We start from the raw sequence: 27,716 nt of genomic DNA on the forward strand, positions 1-27,716 counted from the left end.
TAATAATACTACGCTTCTACTACTATTGCTGCTACAACTGCTACTATTACTACTACTACTACTACTACCACTACTACTACTACTACTACTACTACTACTAATAATAATAATAATAATAATAATAATAATAATAATAATAATAATAATACAGTAGCAGTGTTATTAGTAGTAGTAGTAGTGGTGTGGTGTTATTATTATTGTTATTATTATATCGTTTGATAACAATAACAAAAATACATTTGTTTGATCGTTTTAATTTTTTACATTTAAATATTGTTACTGTTCCTGGATTAAGACGGCCAATAATGCACACTGGGGCGAAATCTGACGTGTGGTTTTAGTGAGGTTAAAGCCTCATCGATGCTTTTGTCGTCACTACCTGGAGTTCGCCACCTTTGTCATTGCTATCGCGGGTCAGCGTGAGACGGTTTCCAAGGAAACGAAGAGGCGCGAGGCAGCCAAGGCGGGGTTTGCGGCTGCGTTAGAATCCTCTCTAGCTCGCGCGCTGTAATAATAAAGCGTTTCAATGACAGCTATTGTCGTAACAAAAAATATATAATCACTCCTTTTTTACTGTAATAATAAGTAGCTTCAAGAGAGGAAAACATGACAGACACGGAAAAAATACGACATGTAAGTAAGCCTAATATTTTTATGGTCTAATGAGAAAAACAAATATGACATATTTCGGCCTGTGCGTTAGACCAGAAATGCGCGTTGTTTTAGTGAAATAGTAAGGAAACGTACATAAGGTTGAAGCGCGGTGTGTTTAAAGATTACTAATAGTCTAGTGTTCACCGTGTGCCTTTTTCCATATTTAACTGTACCACTAAACTACAGGTTTGCAAGTGTGACACAGAGAAATCAACCAACCTTATTTTTATGCAAGATATAAAAAAACAGCCGGGTTGTCAGGGCTTGATCGCGATTTATTCATAGCTTACTGGTTGTTCGCTCACATACATTTGCCATAAAAGCTTTGAACACTTGCGACGAAACGAAATCTACCGGGCGGGCTTGCCATATGTCTAGCTATGTCTTTGTCTGCAGGAAGAGGACTATATTGGTGAGATCAAAGGGGGCCTACGTCCGTCTATGAGATTGGTAGTGATGGGCATTGTTCACAAACAGCCGAAAAGGTACGTCCCGGACGTTGTCTTACTTCGACCGGTAACTCCGATCGCGTCTTTCCAGTCGCGTCGCGGCGCGTTTATCGCCCGACCGTAGACCGGTTCATTGTGGGCGTGCAGCCGGAGACCAGCGGCCAGCGCAGATACAATGCGCTAATTGTGCCGCCCTACCAACTTCCAACTGTTCCGATTCACCGGGGCTGGTCAGCGTGCCGGCAAGTAACGGAAGTCGTCTTGGCACAAAACCGCAAAAGAGAGTCAGATTTTAAAAAAAAATTATTTTTTTTTTAAAGGATTGGGCTACAGACCATTCCAGTTCAAAAGCAGTGTGGGAACTGGAAACGACAGGAATTCGCAGCCGTTGCAGCACGATTCTCCAGTGCCTAGTCTCAGTTGCTCTTGCCAGTGCCGGCGTGGGAAAAAAAAACATGTCCCGTGAAGACTTATTCGGCTAGATGCTACAAAAGATATTATGCCTACCATTTTGTCCTTATTTGGGAAATAAACGGAACATTAGTCACTTTGATGTGGTGACTTGTGAACCATTCGCTGACAGGTCATTCGTCGCAGTCTAATTACACAAATCATTTATGCTGTGCGTTTACCTCTACCAGCAATTCTTGCATTCTTCATACTCCAGAGATGTTCGTGTATGCCTTGTTGTATCTGATATGATATGCAATATGCAATATGATTTTTTTTGCTGTATGGGAGGAAGCTAGCAAATCCAGCAGAGGGAGTAGTTGCACAGTTGTGTAAACATAGATACAGTACATCCAGTAAAATATAATTTAGCCTTATTTGATCCACTAAAGAAGAGTCTAATATTCCTGGTGCTCTCTGTCCTCATTCAGGGGCCTTTGACTTTTTCGTTACCTTTGACCTCTCCTGCAGCATGGTGGTGACGTTATCCTGCTCATCTCGGGCAGAGGGCAAGGAGGAAGAGGAGAAGGGGGACGTGGGCTTGCAGTTGACGGTGAGCTTCGGTCAGAAGTCCGTGCTACGTAACTCCCGATTGGCTGGAGAGTGGGGAGCTTCGGAAAGCGCCATCTCCTTCTTCCCGTTCGCTGCCGGAGAGTCCTTTAAGGTAAAAAAGGGCTTCTTGCGGCCGGCGAAGCCCCTCTTAAATCTTACAAGACATCAGAGACTGTTGGGCAGCTTTTTGTGTTGATAAAGAAAAATGAAGGACCATCAAATGTAACGTGCAACAGACACACAACTACACGATGTGAAACACAACTGCTGCATTGTGTGTGGATGCTGTAGCCTACAAAATCTTAGCAGTGTGCAGGCAGTTCTGTCATTTATGTGACCAACACAGGCTGTTTTTGTTTTTTTTGCTTTTTGTTTTCTAAACTTGTACAAACATTGTATGCGTGCCATTGTATGACTCTTTTAATCTCTTCAGTTCCTCTTTCTCCTTTCATCCCAATTTTCCTTTGCTCTTTTTCCTTCTCTTGCTCTCTCTGTTTCTATCAATCACTCTGTCTCTCTCGTTCTTTTGCTCTTCCTCTCTGTCTCTCATTCTCTCACTCTGCCTCTCTTCCTCCCTCCCTGAGAATGCTTTGCCTTTCGCTTAATTCTCCCGTTAACATGTACCCTATGAGTCTATGCTGACATATATTGTGTTAACCCCTCGCTTCGTCGGTCTCTGTCTCTCTCAGATGGAGATCGTTTGCGAACACCAGCAGTTCCGCATCCTGGTGGACGGCCAGCCATTGTGCGGATTCTCTCACAGAGTCACCCAGCTAGCGTCCCTCACTTCCCTACGAGTCTTCGGAGACCTGCAGCTCACCAAGGTCGCCTGAGTGCGATCCTCGCCACGACAACGCCACGACGATGCCACAACAGTGCCACGACACTCTAATTCATTAACAGACCCATCCTTTTTTTAACTTATAATCACCAGTGTGTTTCTAAGAGTCACTGCTGAGACGTAGTGTGTATACCTTCAGGTGGGGCAGTGTGAACATCTGAAGATGAAACTCTTACATACCTAATGCATGATTTTGCTTTTAAACTTAATTTACCGATCTTCATCATTGATCAGCCCACACAGCTGTACAGCACTCTCAAACATAACGTGCAAAACAATAACAGCAGGATCCTTTAATGTGCAGAAATGTTTGAAAAGGAAGCACTGCTTGGAATAATTCATAATGGTTTTGAAAGTTGAGTGGCTGATTTGGGTTTTCAGTGCTTACATGGTCATATGGTAATTGTTCATGCTTGAAAGTCAAATGAGCATTACATCTACCAACCTTTCACGTGTTGGCTGCAGTCAGTAGTATCTACAAAGATTCAGGCCTCCAAGAACACTTGTTTGAAACGACCATTTTGTCCTGATGCAGATAAACCTACCAAGCTGCAATTTTTCACTATTAAACTAGAATTATACTAATTAAATGAACCAAACTATTACTCTGCTAGCCTCTATTATGTAATTTCATTCATTTATTTCTACATCACTACAAATGGTGGAGGTAGTTCGTAAATTCCCAATTGATTACTTTTATCTGCTACTACCTTGGATTAACTCGTTACTGTGGCTCTTTCAAATAACAACAGAAGTGCCTTCATGAGTGTCTGTGCTTTCACTGACTTAATGGAGAACGTAGAAATACTTCTGAATAATTTTAGTAAGTCTCTTTAAGAGACTGGTGAAATAATAGCATGCATGGTGTTTAAGTTAAGAACGTATCTGTTGTAGACACACCTCTAGGATTTGAATACAGGGATTCTAGCTAGACTCTGAAGCTGAGATATGCTGCATTACAGTTTGCATATGGTAATTAGAATTTTGGGGTATGTCACATGCACAGGTCATAGATCTGACTGCTTGAAGAAAAGACAAAATAAAAAGATGAAAACTGATTCAACATGCTGTATATCTGCAATATTTCAAACAATAAAAGTATAAGGGCATTTTTGCAAATCGCTTATGTATTGTTTTATTTATGATGTCCAATCCAGGTGATATGTGGATGAGTATAATGCACAGAATACATGAATGAGTGTCTGGTGTGTTTTGAAAAGTAATTCCTTTTACCTGGAATTGCTCTTCTTTAGCTCATGCCTGTTCTAAACCACTCGTCAATTAGCAAAGCCAACGCTCTTCTTTCACAATGATTATTTGGGAAGTAGGTGAGATTTGTAAAAAAAAATTGATCATATGTAAGTGATGATGGGTGTTGAGCCATATTTTGTGGCTTTATTATATAAATTAGTCTTCTTGCAAAGGACACTAAGACTTATCAATAAAATACAGTTGTAATAAATTATGTTATAAAAACACTGACAATACAGCATTATGAAAACACTTTAAAAGGTGAAAGTGAACAGGCATGTACACACTCCACAGATACATTCCTGTGGCAAAGGGAACAAAGCCCACTCAGGCCCTACTTGTGCCCTGACCACTGGACCAAAAAGCCACCCTGGTGTAGCAATCCCCATCACATCACCCTCTCTTCCTTAGGGGGTATGGGTTTCCTTCACCACAGTTCCCAGGCAAATGTCTTTTTGTCTTTATTTAATATTATTTTTGCTGTTACTTTTCAGTTAAGTATGTAGAAATACCTGTAAAATTAGCATCAACCTGCTTAATGTCTCGTAGGAAAAATATAAAGTTCTCTTTTACCAACTACACCGCATTCCAAATTATTATGCAAATATTTATCCGATTTTCCTAAATGGTCAATGCAAATGACTCAGTATAATTTTTCAAGTCATCAACCGTTAGAGTATAAATCGAATTTTATTGACCTCCCACTAACTATTTTTTCAAAAATAAACTCAAAATGCACTGTTCTAAGTTATTATGCACAACAGAGTTTCAAAACACTTTGTAGGTTGTAAAGAACTGAAAATGGTCATTTGTTGAATCTGCAGCATTAAGAGGTCACATTTACTGAAAACCTCCTTCTTAAGTGGTTTTCCTTTAATTGGGCTCACCTGGCAAATTATCACAGGTGTCTGAGATTGATTTCAGTGACCCAAGGAGCCCTGAGACACAATACCATCCATGAGTTTAACTGAAAAACAAAAAGTTAAATCTTCATGACACTTAAATCCAATTTGCATAATAATGTGGACTGCGGTGTATAGCAAAAGCACATATTGAACTTTTTCCTGCAATTGGAAGCTGATAAGGTATCACAAAATTTGATATCACAAAACTGATGTGGCATTATTCCTAATTTAGGACTTCTCACAGTTGTTCCTCAAAGTTTTGCATTTCTTGAAAAAAAAAAAAAAAAAGACAAGACTTTAACAGTTATGTTATTGGCAACAGAACGTAAACAAAATGCATCAGTAAGCTACAAATAAAAGAAAGCCAATAACTTAGAGTAATACTGAGGTTTAGCACAGTGTAAAACACTAGAAATGTATATAAAATATTTACAGTAAATATACATTTACACAAAAAAGTGCTTAGAGTAGATCTGTTGTTCTAGCGTCATGGCTGGGCTAATGGCTAAATTGGCGCTTTAGGTCTGCCTTTTAATGGCTTCGATCCAGTCCATCTTCTCCCGTCTTGTGGGGGCCTGAATGAAGTAACGTTTATCTTTCTGTGTGATGATCTTAAACAGGTTCCCCTGGACGTTACCCTTCACACCTGCCCATGATGACAACAGCACCAGTATAATTTACCAGAAAACATCCAGCAAATATTACTTAACTACCATGACACCCAAACCTGAAATCATGTCTAGGTATTTGGACATGTCTATGCTGATAATAGCAATTTCAAGTCACAGTTTTATAAAACATGATAAATGTCTTTTTTTTATGATTAACCCTAGCAATAATATATATATATATATATATATATATATATATATATATATATATATATTTCACATAGCATTCTAACTGCTTGATATTGATAATGTAACTGTATTGGTGCAATTATGCTGTTTCAGCATGCACACGCGCACACACACACCTGACGGAACACCATTATCATCCAGGGAAGAAACCAGACAGCCACGTAAAGAGAACCCGCCTGCCGGAGTGAGGTCATCCTGAGGTCATCACAGGAAATTGTCAAGTCAGCTCACAACAAAGAGTAGTGGTAGCAATATCACAACAGCAGTGCTAAAGCATGCTTTCTGGGGTTGTTGATTTTATTTTTGGTATTTTTGCTTCTTGTGCATTTTTCATTTGCTTTTTTAAAAGTGCTACTTAGCAAAATCTATAATATTTGAATAACCACCAACAATGTAAAACTAATACGTAAAGTGTCCATTTAAGCACTGCATGGTACAAATGAACACAGCACCCCAATGTTAGTTCAGCAATATGGATTTTGCCATTAAGAAGCAGACTTGCAGATCAGTGCAAAGTACACTACTCTGGCCTTATTTTACAGTTCGCTGTGTACTTCTGTCTAAGACGTACAGGGTGCTCTAAAAGATCGCACTTCTTACATGTCTGATATGTGTGGTGAGCTGTGATGTCTGTAGGAAATGTCACTCTCACCTTGCTAGGGTCATAGTAGTGCAAAAAGCCAGGCTCTTCCCTCAGCACGAACAGACGCACCTTCCAGTTCTTAACCTTGTGTCCCTGAAACACACACACACACACACACACACACACACACACACGTGAGAAAGGGATGGCAAAAAAAAAAAAGCCATCTACTTCAGTGATGTTTTAAATATATTAAGTACAGCAAATCAGTAAATTAGGCCAACTGCATTTGTGAACCAGTCAGTCACGACCTGTCCTGAACCTGTGAGTGGGCTTTGCTTCAGAAACATTCTGTTCTGTGTGACATTTGTGGAATGAGGCCAGCCCTCACCTGTTTGAGCAGGTAGCCTCGCTTCTGCACCTTTCCACTCAGTTCCACAGCAGACGTAGACTTCTCCGACCTCACACTCCCCCGTTTCTTAAAGCCCTCAGCCTGGTGGCACACGCACGTATGCACAGTGAGTCCTCTCACGTTACTTTTATTTAGTGTGACTTCTGACTTATTAGAGAGCAAATTATGACTATAGGTTCTGCTTATTCTCAAGTGATTTTTCCAAAAGAGAAGAGAAGAAAATGGCAGAGTGCACGGAAGCATGGGCGGTGACGTACAAAGCTGTAAAGTGCAGTGGAATCGTCGAGGAACTGCTCGCTCAGGGTGGCATTACGCCCAGCGTCCACACTCCTGACCCCGATGGCCCTCAGGCAGCCCTCGTCCAGCAGGGTGGAGGCCAGCGTCACAGCCTCCACCCGCGTTAGAGCCAGCTGCATGAACACCAACCAGTCCACCACCGTCGACCCTGCACACGCACCCAACCGCCCACACAAACACAGGCACCCGCATGCGTACACCAATAAACGTCCACAGCTATTTAACATTTACAGTTTTGAAAACCAAAACCTGAGTATATCAATCTTCTGAGGTTAAATACTGTTTTCCTGAAATGTTGGTCTGTCAAGTGATTATCCTGTCATCATTAGTGGTCAGATTTGATATTTTAAAGCAATATAGTTTGTGAAAGATGTTGCATTACATTTTAAAAAATTGTATTTTTATTAGTAGTTTCACAGCCACTCACCTGAAAAGCAGTTGATGTAGGTGCTACACTGTTCTACATGACTGCTCAGTTTAATACCACTGTGGACGTCATGCATGGAGTCTATCACCTGACTGAGAAGCAGAGTCACACTCGTTAATATCAAAACCTCAGAGATACAAACACTGATGATGGTCAACTTAAGTGATTTATTACAGCCTGGGAACTAGGAAGTATATTCAGTTGATGGTCACATATATTTAACGGAGTTGAAAATAATATCCTTTTCAACTCTGTTACATATGCAATGTCAGATTTCAGTATGAGCAAGGCTGAGGTTTTGGATGAGGGCTAAAAATGAAGACATTCTATGGCAACAAGAAGACGTTCTCTCGCACTCCATCTCACCTAAGGTTGATGTCATGAAGCTGCAGTGATTTTGAGCCTTTGCACGAGGGCACAGGAAGAGTCTTGGAGCCGCTAGGGAGCTTCTGTAGTGCTGCACCAATCTCTGCAGCCCAGTCGTCACGCTCTTCCCTTGAACACGCCTCCAGGAAGTACTCCTCTGAAGTGTTGGTCTTCAGTCTGAAGACCAGCTATTGGAGGAACAAATTGTGTTTACACTGATAAAACCATCATCTCTGCCTCTCTCTCTTCATGTGTCTCCAAAACCCTTTGAGCCAATAAGGAGCAACAAAGCAATCTGTGAATCATGTGAATCACCATCTTAGGATCTACTGCAGTAATGCGATAAGGCTCACCTTGTGCTCACCATACCAAATTTACCCGAAGTACTGCAACTTCTTTATTATCAAAAATATTATTAATATATTATGAAGAACCATGCTTGTGTGTGCCTGTGTGCTAATATGCTTGTGTGTACCTGTCCACTTATCCATGGGTAACCTCTGTGTTTATATGCGGAAAACACCACAGCAAGTGATGCCATAGTTACCGGTTACTCCTTCAAAAATACATTGCGAAATAAATTGCGTTCCGGACAAGCCCTAGCATGAAAACGTTGGATTGTGGAGTACATGAAGGCCCAATTCCACTTCTCTCCTTGCTTCTTAACCATACCCCTCCATTTTGCATGCCCATACCTAGTGTCCTGGGTCTTGTTGGGCTAGAGTGGTAAGTTGAAGTTAGGGCTACATGGAGGTTTTTCCGAGGCACACTCTAAATGGAGCATTACGACACATTTTCTAATCACTGGCAAAATGGCTGAGCCAGCAGGCAAAGAAATGTACCCCCCCCCCCCCCCAAGTTGAACTGAAGTCTGGCAGTGAGTATCGTCTAAAATCAATGCAGACTGGCAGGATTTTCTAAACAGCACTGCTAGCCTGGTAATGAAGCCATGTTCTTTTTTTATTTGGTGACCAATTTATGCATGGAATTGAAGACTACTGACTATGTATCATGTTTGTTAGGGTTGTATCATTTCGTTGGGCAATATTTCAATCACCAACCCTTGTAACTCAATACCAAGGGGCAAGGGAACACTCAAAAACAAGAAGTAGGGTAAAAATAAGAAATGGGATTTGGCCTAAATTGTTTATTTTACCTGTCGAATTTGAATAGCCTTCATCTGTGAACTAGAACAGAGGCAGATGCTAGAACAGAAGTGTCTGTTGTTTCAGAAGATGAGGCGGTTACACATAATAACTGATAGTTATTGTGATACCTGATGATGTGTCAGGTGTTATAGTGATAACTGAACGAGAGAATTCATGATTCCATTTCCACTGTTGGACCTAATAATTATATTCTGAACTCCGCTTGATGGACTTTAACAAATTATACGGGCTGTGCAGTATTTCCGAGCATGCATAATGCAGAGTTAGAAAACATAGCAATACTGCATAGTATAACGTGAATACTCCAATGCTAAGCCTTTAAAAATGATTCAGAATTCAGTTTGCATGGGAACGCAAAACGCTTGCGAAGGCACACGATTAATTTTCCTTGAAATCATGACACCTTATGGCCAACAAACTACACGACAAAAAGACGAGTCTCTCCTCTGAGATAGTCTTTGGCAGACAAATGTTTCCTCGAGCGTTTCTGGAAACTCATATCCACGACATATGACTGGCATGGCATGTCGTACGGTTTAAATAACCTGGGGTTATTTCTACAGGTTAAAAAAAAAAAAAAGTACTGACATGGTAAATTCAGGTGGGACAGAAAAGGGATAAGGAGTAATAATTACATTGCCCCACCTGCCTATGTAACGCTAATCTCGTCCAAAGAGGAAAACCTTTAATTTACCGGTCTGGTGTCGTATTCCAGGTAAGGACAGGTAATCTCACAGCCGGTTAAAGGTATAGTCCCGCGATGACAGTCTCGTTTCCCCCCTTCAAATCGGTAATAAAGCATCTTATCTGCTTGTAGGACGAACCATCGGACCTTCCAGTTGTGAACTACGTGACCCTGACAAGGACAACACACACAGGATGTTGAAATTGTGGTACGAAGGTATTAAAACAATCTGTTACACCTCTTACACGGCAATGAAAGTGCCTGTGGCTTACCCTCTTCACCAAAAATCCCTCTTTAAGAATGGAGTTGTTCAGCTTATTCGCGTCCATGGCGATTTTCCACCGCTCTGGGAACGTTTTGCGCCTGTGATGTTTTATAGCAGTGAAGTATTCCTCTGACGCACGGTTCACTCCCCGAACGCTTCCACGCCCCGGGGCGCAAAAATCCATCTTCAACCCAGCAAGTACGCACACGGAACGGTGATAAAAGCCCTTACTTGGAATGGGAAACAATTTGCTTTCAAGAGGGTCAAAGGTCTCACGTTGAATCATACAAGGCAGGAGGCGGGTATGTCTAGAAAACGACCAGCTAGAACCAGTAAACGCGACACCTTTGCAGTAGGACGGGAGCACAGGTAGTTAGTTCATGAATCACCGCGAAAGATATTGAGTCACGGGTGACTAGTGGCTCTGTTGGGTGGCATCGGGTAGTCATCTAGTGATTTACTTTACGGAGTTGTAGATGAATTTTACGACACGAAACGCAGTAACGTTAGTCAGCCCCGCAATGAGCTGATATGGAGTTTTGTCTAAATGGAAATGTAGTTACTTACAAGCGTGGATTTGAAATGAAATTGGTCGTATAATGTTTGCTTTTGAAACATATAGAAACCACAACTTTTCTGTACAGTCCTCTAATCCGGGTTTTAACTGAACAGTTGTCTGCCCTTTTTTGGCCAGCAGTGTCATTGCAGTTATTTCACACACAGAGATCATCACTAAAAGCAAGCACCTGTTCCTCAAGACTGTAACGGAAATCCTGAATCCTGTACACTTTACCAATACCACTTAATTCATGATTTGTTCCTTAAAGTATCGTTTGCCAAGTCTCAACACGAACGTTATACTGAAGAGGTGCAAATGTCTAGTAGCACACGGAGGGAGAGCGACAGACGGCTGCACTTATAATCACCGGTAGGGGGCGGAAAACTCCTGTGATATACACTCAATACCTACTTCATCTGAAACGCTTGAGAAAACCTCTCTTGATGTAAAGAGGCTAAAGAGGCAATAGTCCCATTTGCTGCTATGCACGATTTGGGCTAGCAGGACCGTTGTTGGCGGGATATTTGGGGTGGCAGGATGCTCTAAACCCGGCTCTTAAAGCAAAAAAAAGAAAAGAAAAGGCGAGTAACGCTGCTGGGGGCCATACCTTCATACCAATTTCGCTGTTTTGTTGAGAATAGTGTTACTCAAGTAACGTCAAATCAACAGAGGTCAGAAATTTTCCAGTGATGAACGGAGCTGACAGTGCACAACAACATATGGACTACAGTCTGTAATAGTAAAATGCACCTATAAGGTCGGTGTGCTTAATAAAGTGCTGAGTGAGTGTAGGTGCCTCTTAGGAAGCTAATCGTATTTATGTGAGATGAGTGTTAGTGGCGCTTGCTCTATGCAACCTTTAAACGATTCACCAGCGTTCAGACAGAGGCCTAATGCAATCCTTTACGTCACTTCTTAAGTAGTATGTCATCCCCGTAGTAATATATTCTGGAGCTTTTAGGTAATTTGCGTCTTTTGAGAACTCGTGGGGACTCCACTGAAGTCGCGTACACGGACGCGCACTAACATTCACAGTCTTGTGGAACTCAGATCCGGCAGATGAAGTGGTTAACCAGGACACAGCCCTAATCCGTTTTTGATTAAATGGTTTGTTCGACACACACAAACATCGCACTGCATTTTATCCTTATTGGTCACAGCTGTGTGCGGGCGCATTCAGCAGAACGTTTGTAAACTGACACAAAACTAACCTAAAGAAATGCACATTGGTAGAAATACTTCACGTAGTTTCCAAAGCTGTTGTCAATGTCCTAGCAACGTATCAGGAAAGTCTTGTAGGTGGTATCAGAAATTGGAAATGGGCCAGTTCTCGGTCTCATGGATCTATTTAGCCACCGTTTTGCGATGCTGTGAGCACCGTTATTATAAACGTATATCTACCATCATTATTATAAACATTGTACGGCATAGAGAACTCTCTTTCGCTCGCTCTCTCGCTGACCTTGTGATGGAGCACAAAAACACATGTAGGCATGCAGGCACGTGTCACATCTGAATATACACACACCTCATTTAACTGCGATAAACAAAAGAGCACCTGGAACATTGAATTAAAAATAATTTGTTTGTTTATGACACACACAACACCTATGCTAACTATACACCAGAAGACTTTGAAAAGACCAAAAATATTATTTAAAAGACGACTGACATCATCTCCCATTTAAACACAGTGTAGTCACAGATGATCATTTTGCAAAGACGGGATCTTGCAGGGTCACTGAAAGACTAACTAGATTCCTTTGGAGAATATTTCCCCTCATGCTTGTGTTGGAAATTTACATGAGGAACTGTTGAACAATGGAAAAGAAACAGAAGCAGCTTTGGCCACAGCTGCCCTTGTGTGTTTGCAGTGTCTTTTTTTCTGAAAATACGACCTTAAAGAGCAGACCCTCACCTTCCAGGGCCTCCCAGGGTGTTTGAAAATAGCCTATTATATACTGTATACTGCATACTGCATTGTTATATACTGTATACTAGGTTCCCTTGTACAGATTTTTCACCACCGTTGCATGACGGGGATGCAGTACACCACAAAGACAAACTCTGTTTAAAATAGCCGACTACATACTACTCATGTACTAATTAGGACCCAAATCAGTATGTTGTATGCAGTATGCAACCAAAATACATTTTCCCAGTACGTGAAACATACTAGAATGATATACTTCTTCCACTGAATATTCCAGTATGAGACCATAGCTATCTTTGTGGTGTATTGCATCATGTCATGCAGCGGTAGCCAAAAATCTTTCCCAAGTTGGGGGAACCGTCATAGGTTCACGTTACTGAGTATGGATTGTGTTTGTCACATACTGCATACCACACTGGGGATCAGTATCCAGAATACAGTATATGTTATTTTGAACATTCATAGGTCTGGATGCAGAGTGGAATAATTGGCCGGAGTAATACATCATCCGGGTACCTGTCATGTACTGGAAAAATACATACTGCATACTAATTTTGGACCCAAGCAGTACATGAGTAGTATGTAGTAGGCTATTTCGAGCACAGCTCATGTCTCATCTACACATCAGAGATTTTTCTGTACCTGCTTCTCCCTGTCTGGTGCTGGAGAGAGCTCACATATTGGTTGTTGACAAGCCAGAAAACTATTAAGCACAGCTGATTTTATCAGAACACCATGAAAAGAAAAATATGGACTTTACACGACTAGCCTGACCATTTTACATCAAATGATCGAGCTGACGGGAGGTCGCCGCAGCTGGGCTTTGTTGTGTTGTAGCTGCATCCCAGAGAAGGTACGTAGGAGAGGTGTGTTTCTCAAGGTAACCATTAACTCTAATCAAACGCTATTGCGTCAGTGATGATGTCATTGAAACCCTCCTCCCGGATGTAGACACACAATTGCCAGGCCATCTCAGGAAAGTCTGCTCACGACTCATTAAACACCTTACACAAATGCGTGCACACATACACACCCACAATTTTGGAAAGAAAAGAATATTTTATATATATATATATATATATATATATATATATATATATATATATATATATATAAAATATTCCAAACGCACTTATTATGTAAACGTGCACATGCCTGTTCAATTCCTAATTAAAGTTGAGTTGTTATATTTGAGTTGGTACTGAAGAGAAAAAATTACATCAAAATATAGCATATAATTTTTTTCCCACAACTTATATGAGTGTACACAATATAGTTTTTGAATAACTGTTCTGGAAGCTTTGTAGAAAAAATACTGTGGTGACTACAAAGTTCCCACAACAGGGCATGCCAGCCAGTGAAAAGTCACTATTCACTGTTCAAATGAAAAAAAAAATCACCCTAAACATGAATGATCAGTTGATACATAAAAGTACATTAGCAGACACATTGGAGTAGTGGATTTTACTCTAAACTCTGAAGATTACCTGCATATTTCAGTCATAAGTTCTGATCATAAGTAGGGATGCAGCAATATAGCTGTCAACAAATGATATTAGTCAAGCAAACCAAGAATTTGTGTAACTGACTATCGGCACGTTGTTCAGAAACAGGCAACAGTTAAAAGATGCTGCCTATGTAGCTTCAGGCACGAGTAACATAAAAAGTACACAAATGTACATAAAATACACCAAAAGTACAAGGAAAAGTTTGGATGAAGGTGAGGTAATAATTGTATCAATTTAGGTAAGTGTAGTGAAAACTCAGTATCGGTAGGTACATTTTCAAATTGTTCTGTATTGTTCAGGAATTTTCATATTGGGGCATGACTAGTTGTGGGAGATGGAAGATACAATATCAGTTACATTGTGTTTGTTGCTATACAAAGAAAGAAATAAACGCACTAATATGTTATGCTCATAATGTTATAAATATTTGTTCTGTAATTGGTACTGCCTGTTCCAAGCTGCCATAAACTCTAGGCTGCATGTTTACAGAGCATATATATAAATTCACATGTGGCCGTAGCACCATTTAGATGCATCAGCACATGAATATATAACAAAGAACGACTGAGTAGAAAATACAATAATGAGCGCAATTTGTTCAAATCTCTTTGGAATCTGTCAGTTTAACTGGTCACTTGACTTGTCACCTAGAGTCTCATGTATGGATGAGAACCATACGTTTACATATCAGGTTGCCAGATTTTGATGAATCAACCCTTTGTGTACACAGTCACAGAAACTACTAATTAGGCTTTCGTGCTTTTAAATACTCATTAAAATGTCAGTCACATGACAATAAGGTACCAAAGTCCTATGGCTCTATTTAATACATCACGTGAAATGTTCGCAATGAAACTGGGCATTTATGGTTAGTTTCAGCCACCTGAGGGCATCAGGAAGAAAAGTTATAAGGTTCCTTATGGATATTACAGGAAATACAGGGAAGTCTAACACGTCATGCTAACAAACATTTCTTTGTCCTGCATGCCTTCACTCTCCCTTTCCCTTACTCTCACTCTACCTCTTGTCCTCTTTGTAAAAACACTTTCGAATTTAAGGATTGGATTTCCCTGGAACAAGAATGCAGCTCAATCCTTTTAACCTTTAAGTTTGTTTTTTTTTTGAGTGTGTCAGCTTTCTTTGACCCACAAAAAAAGCCCCTGGAGAGGACTGCCTCCTTTGGAAAAAACCTAAAAGTATTTTTCTTTCTTCTGAAGAAAACTACAGTCTCAGTCATCGCGTAAACATCTACAGAAAGCTGAGGGCAACATCCTACTCGTCTACAACATATCATAGAATTGTTACATTTTCTACAGGAGCCGCAGAGAGCATTTTGGATTTTTGTAATGTCTGTCCACCCTGCGAAAAGTCAGTGGCACCACAGAATGTCATTTAAGGCAAGAAATTCATGGCCTTCATAAAAATAGCAAAATATCAACAACAAAGAGCAATGCTACAACAAAACCCCTTATGACAGTTCACCAATATGACACTGTTGTGCGTGTATGTGTGTCCAGTATGTGCTTTGCAACTGGCTTGTGTCTAGTTGAGTGTTGTCTCTTTTTTTCTCCTCATGTCCGTCTGTCCGTCCGTCCGTCTGTCTGTCTGTCTGTCTGTCTCTCTTTCTCAGGAGTGGCAGACTCTATGCCATGCAGTCACTACTTTCTCTGGGTGCTTGATAGAGTCTTTCCATTGTTCCATTGCATCTGGTGATGGGCTGTCAACACCCAGGAGGACCTAGAAACAGACACAATGGATTTCTGAGGTAGTAACAGTTTTGAAGCATTTTTAATACTTTTTACATGCATATGTTCAATAAATATTAGTATTCAATAAAATTCTGAATACTCTATTGCTATACAAAGATGGTATGTGTGTATGCATGCATGCATGCATGCATGAGTGTGTGCACACTCACATGTCCAATCAGGTGCTTTCGGCGAATGGAGCTACAGCTATACAGTTTGACTGACACCTGAAGGTGATGGTCTTGACTGGTAGTTGGTAGAAGCACTGTCTCCGCCCACTGGACCCGCTTGCCTGATGACCGCACCACCTTCGTCTTTCTCTTCAGCATGAAGTGGCCATCGCTGAACATCTCAACTTTCACAAAAAAACCTGCTTGCGGGACAGGGGTGTGGGGGTGAGGCAGGGATTTGGGCGGGGGACTCATTGAATCACTTCCACAGTACAGTAAACAGCCACACAACAACCTGCCCTAACTTAACAAAACCTCCTCACAGAGAGCCAGAGCAAGGAACAAGCTTAGCTAGTCCGCATTCTGACACATATCCCAGCTCAGGTAGAGCACTGCCTCAGGACCACTAGTAACTGAATTAGTACAGAATCATGGACTGGCTGGTTGGAGGGCTCTCTGATCCTCTCTCATCAAGAGAAGATTAAAAAAAACATTGTAGTGTAGGGAGAGGAGGGTTATGACAGATAATGACTCTTATAATGGGAATCTGATTGGCTGGAGAGGGTTTGGACTGTGGTGCTGTTCCACAGGGGACTACATGTGTGATTGGTATTGGTAGGATAAATGGAGATGGGAGGACTAACCGTGTGCGAGGAGCGAGGACGACGATGGCAGGTTCTGGGCAGCGAGGATCCCGATCTGGATGCGACTGCTGACTGGTTGGAAACACATGGACAGCTGGAGCTCAGCATGACAACCCTGTAGGAGTTGAGCAGAGTCCAGGGTCAGGCCTGCCTAACAGAACTCACACATCCCAATGAGAAGTGGGCAACCTCCAGGGTCACGCCCTGCCTAACCGAAGGCACACAGCCTGACAACACGCAGGTGACCTCCAGGGTCAAACTACACTTATCGACACGAATGAGGCATGGATAAAGTTCAGGGTCTCACTCTGCCTAATGACACACGCACACAGCTCAACGAGACAGGGGTGACCTCTATGACACTCGGGTGAAATAACAAACACCTTCCCACCCACTTTGCCTTAGACAAAAGACAGCCAGCCAAACAAAAGGAGAAGAAAACACTGAGTGAAACTCCACTTTCTTTTTACATAGAAAAAAACTGCACTATATTGCAGTAGACAACACTGATCACCAATGTACCATGGGCTATGTGTTGTAAGTATTTCTGTTTCGTCCCTTTCAGTAAGCACCAATTTCGCCAAGGCCAAATGTCTTGTACATGTAAGCGTACACAGCCAGTAAAGTGATTCTGATTCCGATTCCATTCAGGCTGTAGGAGATTGGTTTGTATTGCATTTGATTGGATTCAGTTAGTCTGGGCAGGCTTTTCAGGGCACTACCAGTCATATTCCTGCTGGGAGTGGGTATACACTGAAAGCGGGACGTGACCCAGTTTCGTCCAGCACCTGGTCCTCTGGCCTGCATTCGCTACTGACCTGTCTGCGAATCATATTTACAGTCGGAACGCTCACTTTCTGTCCCCGATCAGTAAAAATGATTACTGATCATTTCCATCACATGGAGAGACTGAAGTACACATGCACATTAATTTAACAAAAAAAAAAAAAAAAAAAAAAAAAAAACCCACAAAGTAACTGTGACTGCCCAGAAAAGGAGGCTTCATATATTGTAACCGCTAACCAAACAATACACGAAATATTTTTAAAAAATTATACAATATAACCTAAAACAGTATAAGACAATATAACCTAAAACAGTAAAGAAGTAAAGAAGATCAAGCATGTTATAAAAAGATATTTCAGTTGAGTTAATAACTCTCATTAACTGCTTGCTGTTCAGTTAACTATTTTTAGGAGCATTTGGAATGTTCATTAAAAAGACAAAATATGGCCAAAATAAGCTGTAATAATAAACTGTATCAGTAATCATGAAAATGTTGTGCTTAATTAGCAAGAAAACATTACCTAAACCACATTCATCTTCATGCCAACAAAACAGTAAACTTGGCTGGGCAAAGGGGCTGTCATATGTACATAGTGTGTTTCTGCTCATGGTGTGTTTCCGTTGAAAACCAGGCCAGCTAGCGCATAATTTCCGCACTTTCATTTTAGCTACAAGCCACACTGATGCTTGTTCCAGACTAAGCAGTCAAAGCCTGTTGCAGACAGGACAACGCAGGACACGAAGCATAGGCACAGGGAGTGCGGAGAGGTCCATTGTCTACCCACGTGTGCTTTGCAGGGCGGACGGAGCTCTAGCCAGTGTTCGGTCTCCTGCGTTCCCAGCGTCCTGAGCGACACGGCACACTCTCCCAGCGTGCGCTTACGAGGCGCGTGCGTCTGCACACGCAGGACGAGTGAAGCACTGCGCAGCTGCTCCAGGCCCAGAGCGAACACAAACGTCTCCATAACAACCAGGTCCTGAAATGGGGGGGGGGGGGGGTGAAAGAATATGGGCACTTTGAATGTGTTCAAATGCAGAGTTTTCTTGGAGACTTTGTGCATTGGGCTAAGCTTTAACTCTTCAGCCATGTGTTCTGTTCATGGCGATGTCGTGGGTTATCCACAATAATTTATGCTTGTGGGTGACACAGCGCAAACACTCCGTATCGCCAGAAGATAAATTTAAAACCACGTACTCCTTATGTGATATCTGCACAAGCAGGCCAAGTGGGTGTTCACCTGTGTGAATGCCACCGTAATCGTTAACTGGGAACGTCGTGGAAATCTTACTTTGATATGTTCATCAACATGGTAATGCATATAAACGTGCTCCAAAAATAGCTAGTAGGAGCATGTTTGCATCTTCGTGTTAGAAGCACACGCTAACACTGCCCGACTGCAAAAGAATGCAGTGAATTCATGACATTTCCTGCAAAAGGCCACTGACCATAAAGGCATCCAGATCATTAACCCTTTGAACATCGGTAAGCTACTGTGCGTTCTGATTATAAGACAGCTAAAGTTGAAGGAGAGATAGTTATTATTTCTTAGTACTATTCTGATAGGGATATTTAATCCATTAGGAACATTGTCAGATGCTGGCAATGCTTTGCTATAAAAATAATTAAAGGCTTTGAATAATGTAAAACATCTGTACAGGTTCTGGAATATCCATGTTTACAATCGTTGTAGCAACACTCCCGTTTCAAAGAGGAAGGGAGGGGAATAACTGGGTCCTCCAGGAAACATGGTTGTTGTTTTTTGAGTGATTCACCTTGTAATTAAAATGATATATCGACATCGCGTGTCTGCAACTCAGTGGATGAAGACTAATCATATCTGCAAGTGCAAGAATCTGTATGTCAAAGCTGACTTCAGGGAGCGAAAGAAATAAATCCTGTGTTTATTTCTCAAAGACAGTGAGCCATTGCTGCTTCCCTCTGATGCAACAGAGCCGGGGTTTAGCAGCCCCAGAATGCACCAGGAGACACAACAAAAGCATATTTAATGCTGCTTTTCAGTCAAATTCCCTTTGACTTCGAACAATGATGGGTGGATTGAGAAGTCAGAATGGTAACTAATTATGTAATTAGATAAGCAATGCATGCACACAAGAGAAACGCCCAGAACATGGAGATGCATGAGACTCTCTCTCTCTCTCTCTCTCTCTCTCTCTCTCTCTCTCTCTCTCTCTCTCTCTCTCTCTCTCTCTCTCTTTATTCAGGAAATAGTAAGCATTAGGCTTTGTGTGACAGCTCAGCATCTGCATGCACAGTTGACTTGTGGATATCCTGTGTGTACCTCTATTGTGTAAAGCACATTCTTATACTTATTTAAGTATTAAGTATAAAACATTAAATATACATATTTTATTATAAGCATAAATATTAAATATTACAATAAAACAGTAAAAAAATACTCACCTGTTAAAGGAATACTTTGCCCAATAATACTATTTAGGCTAATAATTAAAAGAAGTAAATGTGAGTCCATTAATGTATGACACTTTAACTATGTGTACTACAGTCTGTACTACAATGTGACTATGTTTCTTGGCATATCAGTTCACTTTTAGAGAATTTCTGCACTTGCGTTGTTGATGCAGTAATGGCATTGCTCTATCACACAAAACAACACCTAGGAGAAGTGTGTATTATACAAAACTGTAAATCTGTGGTGTGAGAAACCTAACCAGCAAGCAGAGCTATTTAGTGGGTTGTTGGAAGTGCAAGGATTTGTGTTTTGGGGTGTAAAGGTGTGTGTTTTGGTGGGTAAGGGTTTGTGTTTTGAGGCATCAGGGTGCATGCTTTTGTTATGTATTTTGAGATGTAAGGACATGTGTTTTGAATTGTATTTGTTGGTATGTAAGGGTGTGTGGTGTTAAGGATCAATGGTTTGGGAAGTAAGTTTGTGTGTGTATGTGTTCACAAAGGGTGTGTATTTTAGAATGGGAAGGTTTTTTGGGGTGTAGGGGTGTGTTTTAGGTTGTAAATAAATTTTCTGGGGTGTTTTAGATGCAAGTGTATGTGGTTTAGGATGTAATGGTGTAAAAGTAATTTGGGGTGTAAAGGTGTGTGTTTTGGAGCGTAAGGTGTGTGTTTTAGAGGGATTTAGATGTGCGTGTGTGTTTTGTGGGCATGGTGCAAAAGTACAACTGCACTCACTGGTGTTGCCTCCTTCACCGAAGTCTTAAACTGCACAGGTTTCGCCATGGTGATGATCCCTTTAACCCCAACCCTCTGCTGCTCCACCCCCTCTGTGTATACACCAATGTCCTTACACTGACGAAGAGAGAGAGAGAGAGAGAGAGAGAGAGATGGAGAGAGAGAGAGAGAGGGAGAGAGAGGAAATCTCTGACAAAATATAGAATAAGTGAACAGATACCATCAAACCTGGAAACCAAGGGGAGGAAAGACTGTGTAGGCAAAGTGTAGGTATTTTTTTTCATCTATTACACAAAATATAAATGATGAAGAGATAAAACATTTTGGCCATTGCTGCCATTCAAAAAAATGCAAATAAATGGTGAATGTGTGTTTGTTTTGCCTCAGTATGTAAGAAGGAGCAGGTGGAATTACAGAAGCAGGAGAGTAAAAGAGAAAGAAAGAAGGAGGGAAGAAGAGAGAGAGAGAGAGAGAGAGAGAGAGAGAGAATGAGGAAGTGAGAGTAACAGAAGAAGGTCAAGAAAACAACAGAAACAGAAAGAGAGAGAGAGTGGGGAAAAGCTCAAAGTGGAAAGAGATGCAGTAGATTTCTCTTTCCATCTGTGGGACAGAAGCTCCATTGAACGCGGAACAGAGGCAACACAAAGGTGCGCTGTGTCCCAGCAAGGCCCCACTGGCCTGGGCTGTAATCCTACCTGCACCAGGGTGATCCACACCTGCTCCACCAGCTCCTGGTAGCTCAACCGGACACAGACTTTCCCCAGCTCCCGCTCTTTCTCGTCCCCAGACAGTGTTATGGACTCTGCACACACAGACACAGACACACACACGTCATGGGCAAAGAGTACACACAGGCTCGAGTTATGAGAGGTAGGTTCCATAAAGAGATAATGTGTGTGTGTGTGGGCAGTGTTGGGACTGAGGTTAATCTTAGACACCTTCCTCTGTGCTCTGACAGCACACTGGCCCTCTGTGAAAACCCGTGGAACTAATTACTTCATCTGTCGTCTCACAATTGAACAGTGGATTTTCAAGACTTTATTTGTGTGTGTATGTGTGTGTGTGTGTGTGTGTGTGTGTGTGTGTTCGCCATAAATGGATCCTTCCAGGTCTGTTGGAATGTTTGCAGCTATGTCTCAACTGTGCTGCTGTGAATGGTTACCTAGGCTACGGCTGCTCCCAAAGGAGTCCTGCAAGGAGGATGTGCTGCTAGGGACACTCCACACAGAATCGTAGTGCTGTGGACGGAGACAGGGGGATCGTTACTTAACACTTCATCCTCAATGGGGCGGGGGCACATAAACTCCTGAGTACAGAGAAAAAAATGCAGTATTTGCTTGCCAAGTTCATAGCCACATAAATCACATCCAGATTCCATCTATTTGTCTTTTATAAGGAAGGGTTTTTTTTGCAGTTTGGTTCCAAGTGTTACTCATTGATAATTGCTATGTACTATCCAGGTCAAGGAAGTAAGCAACAATGCCACCCCCTTCCAGTAAGAGAACAGGGCCAGAAGTGCTATTGTGGACGCCAGGTCACAGATGTCTGTGGCAGCACCAGGAATTGTGCGTGTCTGTGTGTTTGTGCATTGTGGGGAGGGGGGAAAGATGAATGAATGAATAACAACCTCCACCTTAACCCTAACAGCAGACATTTTATCACAGACCCCCTCGGCCTGGGTATGAGATCCCAGCTGCAGAACTATCATGGAAATACCACCATGAAAAACAGTGTATAGCTGCAGCGTTTGTGTCTTCTTATGTGTGTGAGTGTGAGCTAGAGAGAGAGAGAGAGAAAAGGAGAGATTGAGTGGCTCCTGGGCAGAGACGTTAGAGCACTGTTGAAGATTTTGCAAAATAGTGCAAATTAGTGACTATGGATTATTTGCTTTCACTAATGGGCTGGGGACAACAAACCAACTCAATATCGTTTATATAATTTAAAAGGAGACAGACCCTACCCAAGGCAACACTACCACCTGAATTTTGGGTTAAACACTCAGCGTCCGTATAATTTATTCCCCATTCATAATATTCATAGCTACATTTGCATCCCACATGGAACTTCAACTCCAATATAAGTAAATAAACTTTGCTTGGAGAAACTCTTTCAGATCAACAGATCAGAACAAAACAAAAGGTGAAAAGTCCAAACCTTCCAGTTGCTGGTGAGATACAAATCTGCGAGAAAAAAATCTTAATTTAAAGTATGCAATATGATGCCTACAAAATATCTGTTTATGAAGTCACGTTTTCTTAGAAGAATGAATGTTGCCTTTAAAACAAAGTTGTTCAGCAAATATTGTAGGTATTTATTTTGTAAGGTATGGAACAAGTCTATGACCTTTACACAATGCAATCAACAGCTGACTACATAGAAGTCATTTGTTTTAGCTTTGTTCATTAACCCTAATCTTGTGATGTGATTTAAGAAAGTGGAACTGTACAGAGGACTGTATTTGTGCATATGTGAGTGCATTTGTGTATGTGTATGTGTCAGTGCGTGTGTGTGTGTGTGTGTGTGTGTGTGTGTGTGTGTGTGTGTGTGTGTGTGTGTGTGTGTGTGTGTGTGTGCATGCAATCACCTGCATGTGGGGACTGTGAGGACCACTCAAATCCAACATGGAGGCAGAAAGCCTCTGTCTTCCGCTCTGATCGCAAGCTGCAAGAGGAATGCAACACACTGCTCAGCACTTAAGCCCACATCTATTCCCACACATACCCACATGGCACCGATGCTCACGCACCCTTGCACTCACACCAGGCCTGAGTGTCTTTCAAATCAAATCCCAATAAATCCAGTTCCATTACATCCAGATCTGTTACATTCAGATCTGTTATATGTAAAATATTGCATGCAGCTAATTGCTTCTGATTGCCATGTGGTTAGCATACAGTTTAGTTTGGGTTTAGCTTGAATTGGAAATGTCAGGTAACCATCAAATTGTAAGTGTTGAATGAGACAAAGAGTATAAAACAAACAAGTAGAGATGTGTGTAAACAGAGTACAGCCCAAGGAATGTGAACAGTACAATAACATCGAAGGCCAAATGGGATTCATGCATCCACCAACATCTGTTACATAACAAAATGAACAGCCACATGCAGTCTTTACTTCCTTAATCAGTGCAAAATATAGGAAACATATGACCAGCAGGAGCCTTGGTTACTTAACAATAAGAAATGGACTATTGTCCATGCAAATGTGAAACGAACAATAGCTGATTTGTGTTGAGGAATGGCCATATGGACCAAGGGAAACCATTAAAAGGAGGGTAAATATTTGAGTGGAATATAGCATGCAGTGGGGTGCTATTCGAAAATTATAGAAGATTAGCCCAGTTACATCATTTGCACTGTTGCATGTTTACTTTATGAAAAAAAGACTGCCAATGGCCATAAAGGGGAGAAAAGATAAAAGACACCATATGGACCTAATGAGTGCATCAGTGACGGTGTCTCTTTGGAACCTCCCTGTATACTTCCTTAATTTGATGACTTGATCATTCCTGAACCCTCGTGTGAGGACCTTTTGGAATTTGGTTTCGCCATGGCCAGGATTTCTGCATGCTGGTCCTGAATGGTGTTGAAGTCTGTCATTTCCAAATCTTACAGCAGGGTCTAGTGCGGGGGGGGGGGGGGGGGGGTGCGGTCCACATCACAGCAATTCTAGATCTGCAACGCATGGGCTCTGTTTTGCTCTAGAACTATAACCCCACCAAAAAGGGTTCTGTCAGGATTTCTGATCAGAGGATGTTACTATCTGTAGCACACAGCTGTCCTTGCTGTGTGTAGAGGTACCAGTGGCCTACCCAAAGCATGAAGACTGGAAAGGCCTCTTGGAGCGGGCCGTCTCACAGACCCAGGGGACACATGGCTGGTTAGATTACCAGGGAGAACGTGCCCACTGGTGTCACATACGATTGGACCGGAACCGGAAAGTTCTGCCTTCCTCTCTGCATACGTGACCCTCGCCGAACCTACAGGATATGGACATATATTTTTAAGTTCACGTGCATAGAAAAACATTATACATGTGTAAGCTCCAGCACTCAATTGTTCACTTCTGCTATTAGGGGGGCAAAATCATTGTGACACAACATACATTTTATATGCAATACGTGTGGAGTCTTGCGGATGTAGTTCTTTACAGTCTCACCGTGTAGACCGCTCTGAAAGTTGTTGTATCGAGTCCCTCGGGGTTGCACGTAGGACGGTCTGAAGGAGGGCAGCACGAACGGGATCTCTCTACCGTCAGGGGGCAGTTTGGATTGCAGATAATCCTCCGAGACGCCCATTCTTCCCTTCCCTTCGGTTTTGATCGCCGCTTTTTCCGGGGATCGCGCTTCGATTACTGTGACGAACGGACGCGGTTGAATAGTTCGAACACAGATCAAACCAACATACCAAAAAGATAAAATCAGCATCCCACAGCTGTTAAGATTTTAATATGCGATCAATTCATCAGGGGAGTATTGCAAAGTTAATCATGAACTCAGCAAATGCAAACAGACCACTGCAGAAATACCACGCAACGTCAATAAGAAGTGTTGACTTACTCTGAACACGCGGTTCTTCCTCCTTAGTTATAAAAATCTTGCAGCAGTTTTTAATACATTCCATTGCCATGCTGTCTCTTACAGCAGGGTCTAGATAACCTTTGGGAGTTTTTTCCACTTAGTAATAGGATTGAAAACCGCTCCAAGGCTTAACTGGGTATCCCAATGAGATAAATAATGACAGCTTTTGTACAATAAACAGAAATAACTTTCCTCAAACCAAAGAATTATAAGATTGAGTATGTCGTGTTTAAGTTAACCTGAATTTATCTGAATCAGACAAAAACGTTCAGTAAGTAACCGCTTTTCATAGCTTCGGTTCACCATGTACGAAATAACGTACAAAATAACCAGTGAATTAAAATCGCGCCAGGACCGGTTACACCTGCGCCGCTGTCAAGTCTGCGAAACGCACGCTCTGTACCGGCAGTTTCAACAGGTGCAGCTGGAAGCCTCCCGGGAGTACGCGGTGGAAACTCCGCCCCGCGGTCGGTCATAGTGTCCGCTGGGTTTCTGTCTTGGCAGACGCTATTTACCCTAGGTGTAAATAACAACACTGTGCATCTACACTAAGTATACATTGTAGCATTGGATTATTTATACTAAGTTTAAATAGCTCAGCGTTACTACGTACATTTAGTGCAGACAGCACAACACAATGTTGCTATTTACACTTATTGTAAATAGTAACTGCAGACGCTATTTACAGTAAATGTAAATGGAATGCTATTGCTAGTTAGACCAAGTATACATAGTAATATCACACCATGGACACTAAGTGTAAGTAAAATGTTACTATGAACACTTTAGGCAAATAATGGCAGATGAAATTTACACTTAATGTTGTGATGTACATGAAAATAACATTTGCACTTCTTAAGCAAGGTTCACATAGTAACATTATATATTTTAGTTTCAATATAATGATTTGGCCATAACCTATATTCAGCAATAAAATTGTTTTGCCATGATAAGTACTAATAGTATAATTAATACCAGCAGTGTTCTCTTAAGCATCTGATTACTGTTCTTGTCTGACTGGTAACTAAATTGTTACTGCTCCATATGCATTTTTTTTTTTAAATCTGTCTGATAAATAGTAGGCTAGATTTCAATGGTGTAAAGCATAGCCTTTTCTATTGCAACTAATCAATTTCAGCACATAAATCATTTGGTTTGAAAGTGTAATGAAATGTGTTTTATTGAAGAAATTAAAACAGAGGACAGCACATTATTCAAGCACATGAATCAGTTTGACCACAAAGGAATCAAACTCTTGCTCTGAAATAAGTAACTAAGTAAACAAATATAAAATAAAAGTGCAACATAGTACAAAATCAAAAAGGAGAAAATATAAGATTTCAAATAAATTCTGTGTTCTTAAAATCTCCCTGCTCACTACTGAAATTAGGCTATTCTTTGTTATTGAAATTGTGCGATTCCAAAGCTCATTCGCACACTTCTGAACAGGCCCGTGTTCTTCATGGCCTCTGCATTCTGAAATTGAACGCAAACTACATTAGCATCTTAACTGATATAAGCAGATTGTATCTATTTAATCACGCAGCCTAAAGCTACTGACGTGTGACATCCACGAAGACGATTTAACGATGGCTAACCTAGCTAACCGACTGACTCTACGGCACTAGCAGATACAAGCAATGGGAGTGATGCTTTTAGTGACCTTTACACCTCAAATACAATCTTCAGTTATTCATCTCTGTGCAACGTATTTCTCTATCTAGCTAGGTTAGCTAACTTAGCCAAACAGCCTAATTAGACCAACGAGTAAAATAAGCTCCTTACTCAGAAGCTAGGCCTATTAGCTAGCTAGCTAACGCTGCCTGTCTTGAATTCAATATTCATATTTGAAATACATTTGCAAACTATTATTAACGCACTTTTAGCGATTTGACGTTCTACTGTTAAACAGTAACCACAAATGCTGTTTAAAAGTTGCTTAAATAATACAAGAAACTCTTCCCGCCATCACTTTCGCCACTCTGATGCTGCTAGATCTGGAGGTTTCTGGAGCTACCATTGATCCGTTATTGGCACGCGACTTAATTCAAATAGCCAAGCTGTGTGGTTAATGGTATTTTCGCTCAGTACAAACGTACACTTCAGTTGCGTCTGAAATGGTGTCCTCATTTAGGCCTGCTAATTCACTCATCACAACAGAGTTCTGTGGGACACCATAGCACCCGTACGGAAGACAGAGGGTAGAGTTTGAAGAGCATTAGCTTGTGTAGGAAATATATCGTTGTGTCCTTTTGTCGCGGAAATTGTATTATATTGAAACAATACGCAGATTACTGCAACACATTGAAGTAAGTCAGTATAGATGGTTTTGCCGTTTTAAAAGTGTTGTATCGTGACAATAATACCCACAGCTAACTCAGTTTCCATTTGATCAGTAACAGTTAAATATTGTAATGCTTATTTCTTGAGAATGAGCTTCACTGGTTGGCCTCCCGCTAC

At 41.3% G+C, this 27,716-nt stretch overlaps 3 protein-coding genes across 3 annotated transcripts; 1 reads left to right on the forward strand and 2 right to left on the reverse strand.

Annotated features, from left to right (window-relative positions):
- Positions 1 to 454: 454 nt before the first annotated feature.
- si:ch211-10a23.2 (uncharacterized protein LOC567812 homolog) lies at positions 455 to 4,065 on the forward strand. The gene is made up of 4 exons (XM_027008253.2): positions 455 to 633; positions 1,051 to 1,139; positions 2,025 to 2,217; positions 2,795 to 4,065. The coding sequence occupies exons 1-4, from the start codon at positions 607 to 609 to the stop codon at positions 2,936 to 2,938; spliced, it is 453 nt and encodes a 150-aa protein (XP_026864054.1). The 5' UTR covers positions 455 to 606; the 3' UTR covers positions 2,939 to 4,065.
- A 1,555-nt stretch (positions 4,066 to 5,620) lies between these two features.
- plek2 (pleckstrin 2) lies at positions 5,621 to 10,230 on the reverse strand. The gene is made up of 9 exons (XM_035531823.1): positions 10,174 to 10,230; positions 9,911 to 10,072; positions 8,048 to 8,235; positions 7,682 to 7,773; positions 7,215 to 7,402; positions 6,937 to 7,038; positions 6,615 to 6,698; positions 6,079 to 6,157; positions 5,621 to 5,748 (listed from the first exon to the last, which is right to left on the reverse strand). Exons 1-9 carry the CDS (start codon positions 10,228 to 10,230, stop codon positions 5,621 to 5,623), a joined length of 1,080 nt encoding a protein of 359 aa, XP_035387716.1.
- Positions 10,231 to 14,160: 3,930 nt separating this feature from the next.
- On the reverse strand, positions 14,161 to 25,393 carry LOC113576275 (tandem C2 domains nuclear protein). The gene is made up of 11 exons (XM_027008257.2): positions 25,236 to 25,393; positions 24,836 to 25,030; positions 24,489 to 24,656; positions 23,262 to 23,338; positions 21,840 to 21,915; positions 21,373 to 21,479; positions 20,678 to 20,794; positions 18,300 to 18,491; positions 16,729 to 16,843; positions 16,085 to 16,284; positions 14,161 to 15,903 (listed from the first exon to the last, which is right to left on the reverse strand). Exons 1-11 carry the CDS (start codon positions 25,303 to 25,305, stop codon positions 15,793 to 15,795), a joined length of 1,428 nt encoding a protein of 475 aa, XP_026864058.2. The 5' UTR covers positions 25,306 to 25,393; the 3' UTR covers positions 14,161 to 15,792.
- Between the last annotated feature and the right edge of the window lie 2,323 nt (positions 25,394 to 27,716).

This window comes from Electrophorus electricus, chromosome 11 (genome assembly GCF_013358815.1).
Source record: "Electrophorus electricus isolate fEleEle1 chromosome 11, fEleEle1.pri, whole genome shotgun sequence".
NCBI lineage: Eukaryota > Metazoa > Chordata > Actinopteri > Gymnotiformes > Gymnotidae > Electrophorus > Electrophorus electricus.

Coding starts and splice junctions, on each gene's coding strand:
- LOC113576275 (XM_027008257.2), bottom strand. CDS start 25,305: ATGGCAATGGAATGTATTAAAAACTGCTGCAAGATTTTTATAACTAAG. Junction 25,031..25,235: donor GGAAGAACCGCGTGTTCAGA/GTAAGTCAACAC, acceptor CGTTCGTCACAG/TAATCGAAGCGCGATCCCCG. Junction 24,657..24,835: donor CTTTCAGAGCGGTCTACACG/GTGAGACTGTAA, acceptor CATATCCTGTAG/GTTCGGCGAGGGTCACGTAT.
- si:ch211-10a23.2 (XM_027008253.2), top strand. CDS start 607: ATGACAGACACGGAAAAAATACGACAT. Junction 634..1,050: donor ACACGGAAAAAATACGACAT/GTAAGTAAGCCT, acceptor CTTTGTCTGCAG/GAAGAGGACTATATTGGTGA. Junction 1,140..2,024: donor GTTCACAAACAGCCGAAAAG/GTACGTCCCGGA, acceptor CCTCTCCTGCAG/CATGGTGGTGACGTTATCCT.
- plek2 (XM_035531823.1), bottom strand. CDS start 10,230: ATGGACGCGAATAAGCTGAACAACTCCATTCTTAAAGAGGGATTTTTG. Junction 10,073..10,173: donor AGGGATTTTTGGTGAAGAGG/GTAAGCCACAGG, acceptor TGTCCTTGTCAG/GGTCACGTAGTTCACAACTG. Junction 7,774..8,047: donor CTTCATGACATCAACCTTAG/GTGAGATGGAGT, acceptor TCTGCTTCTCAG/TCAGGTGATAGACTCCATGC.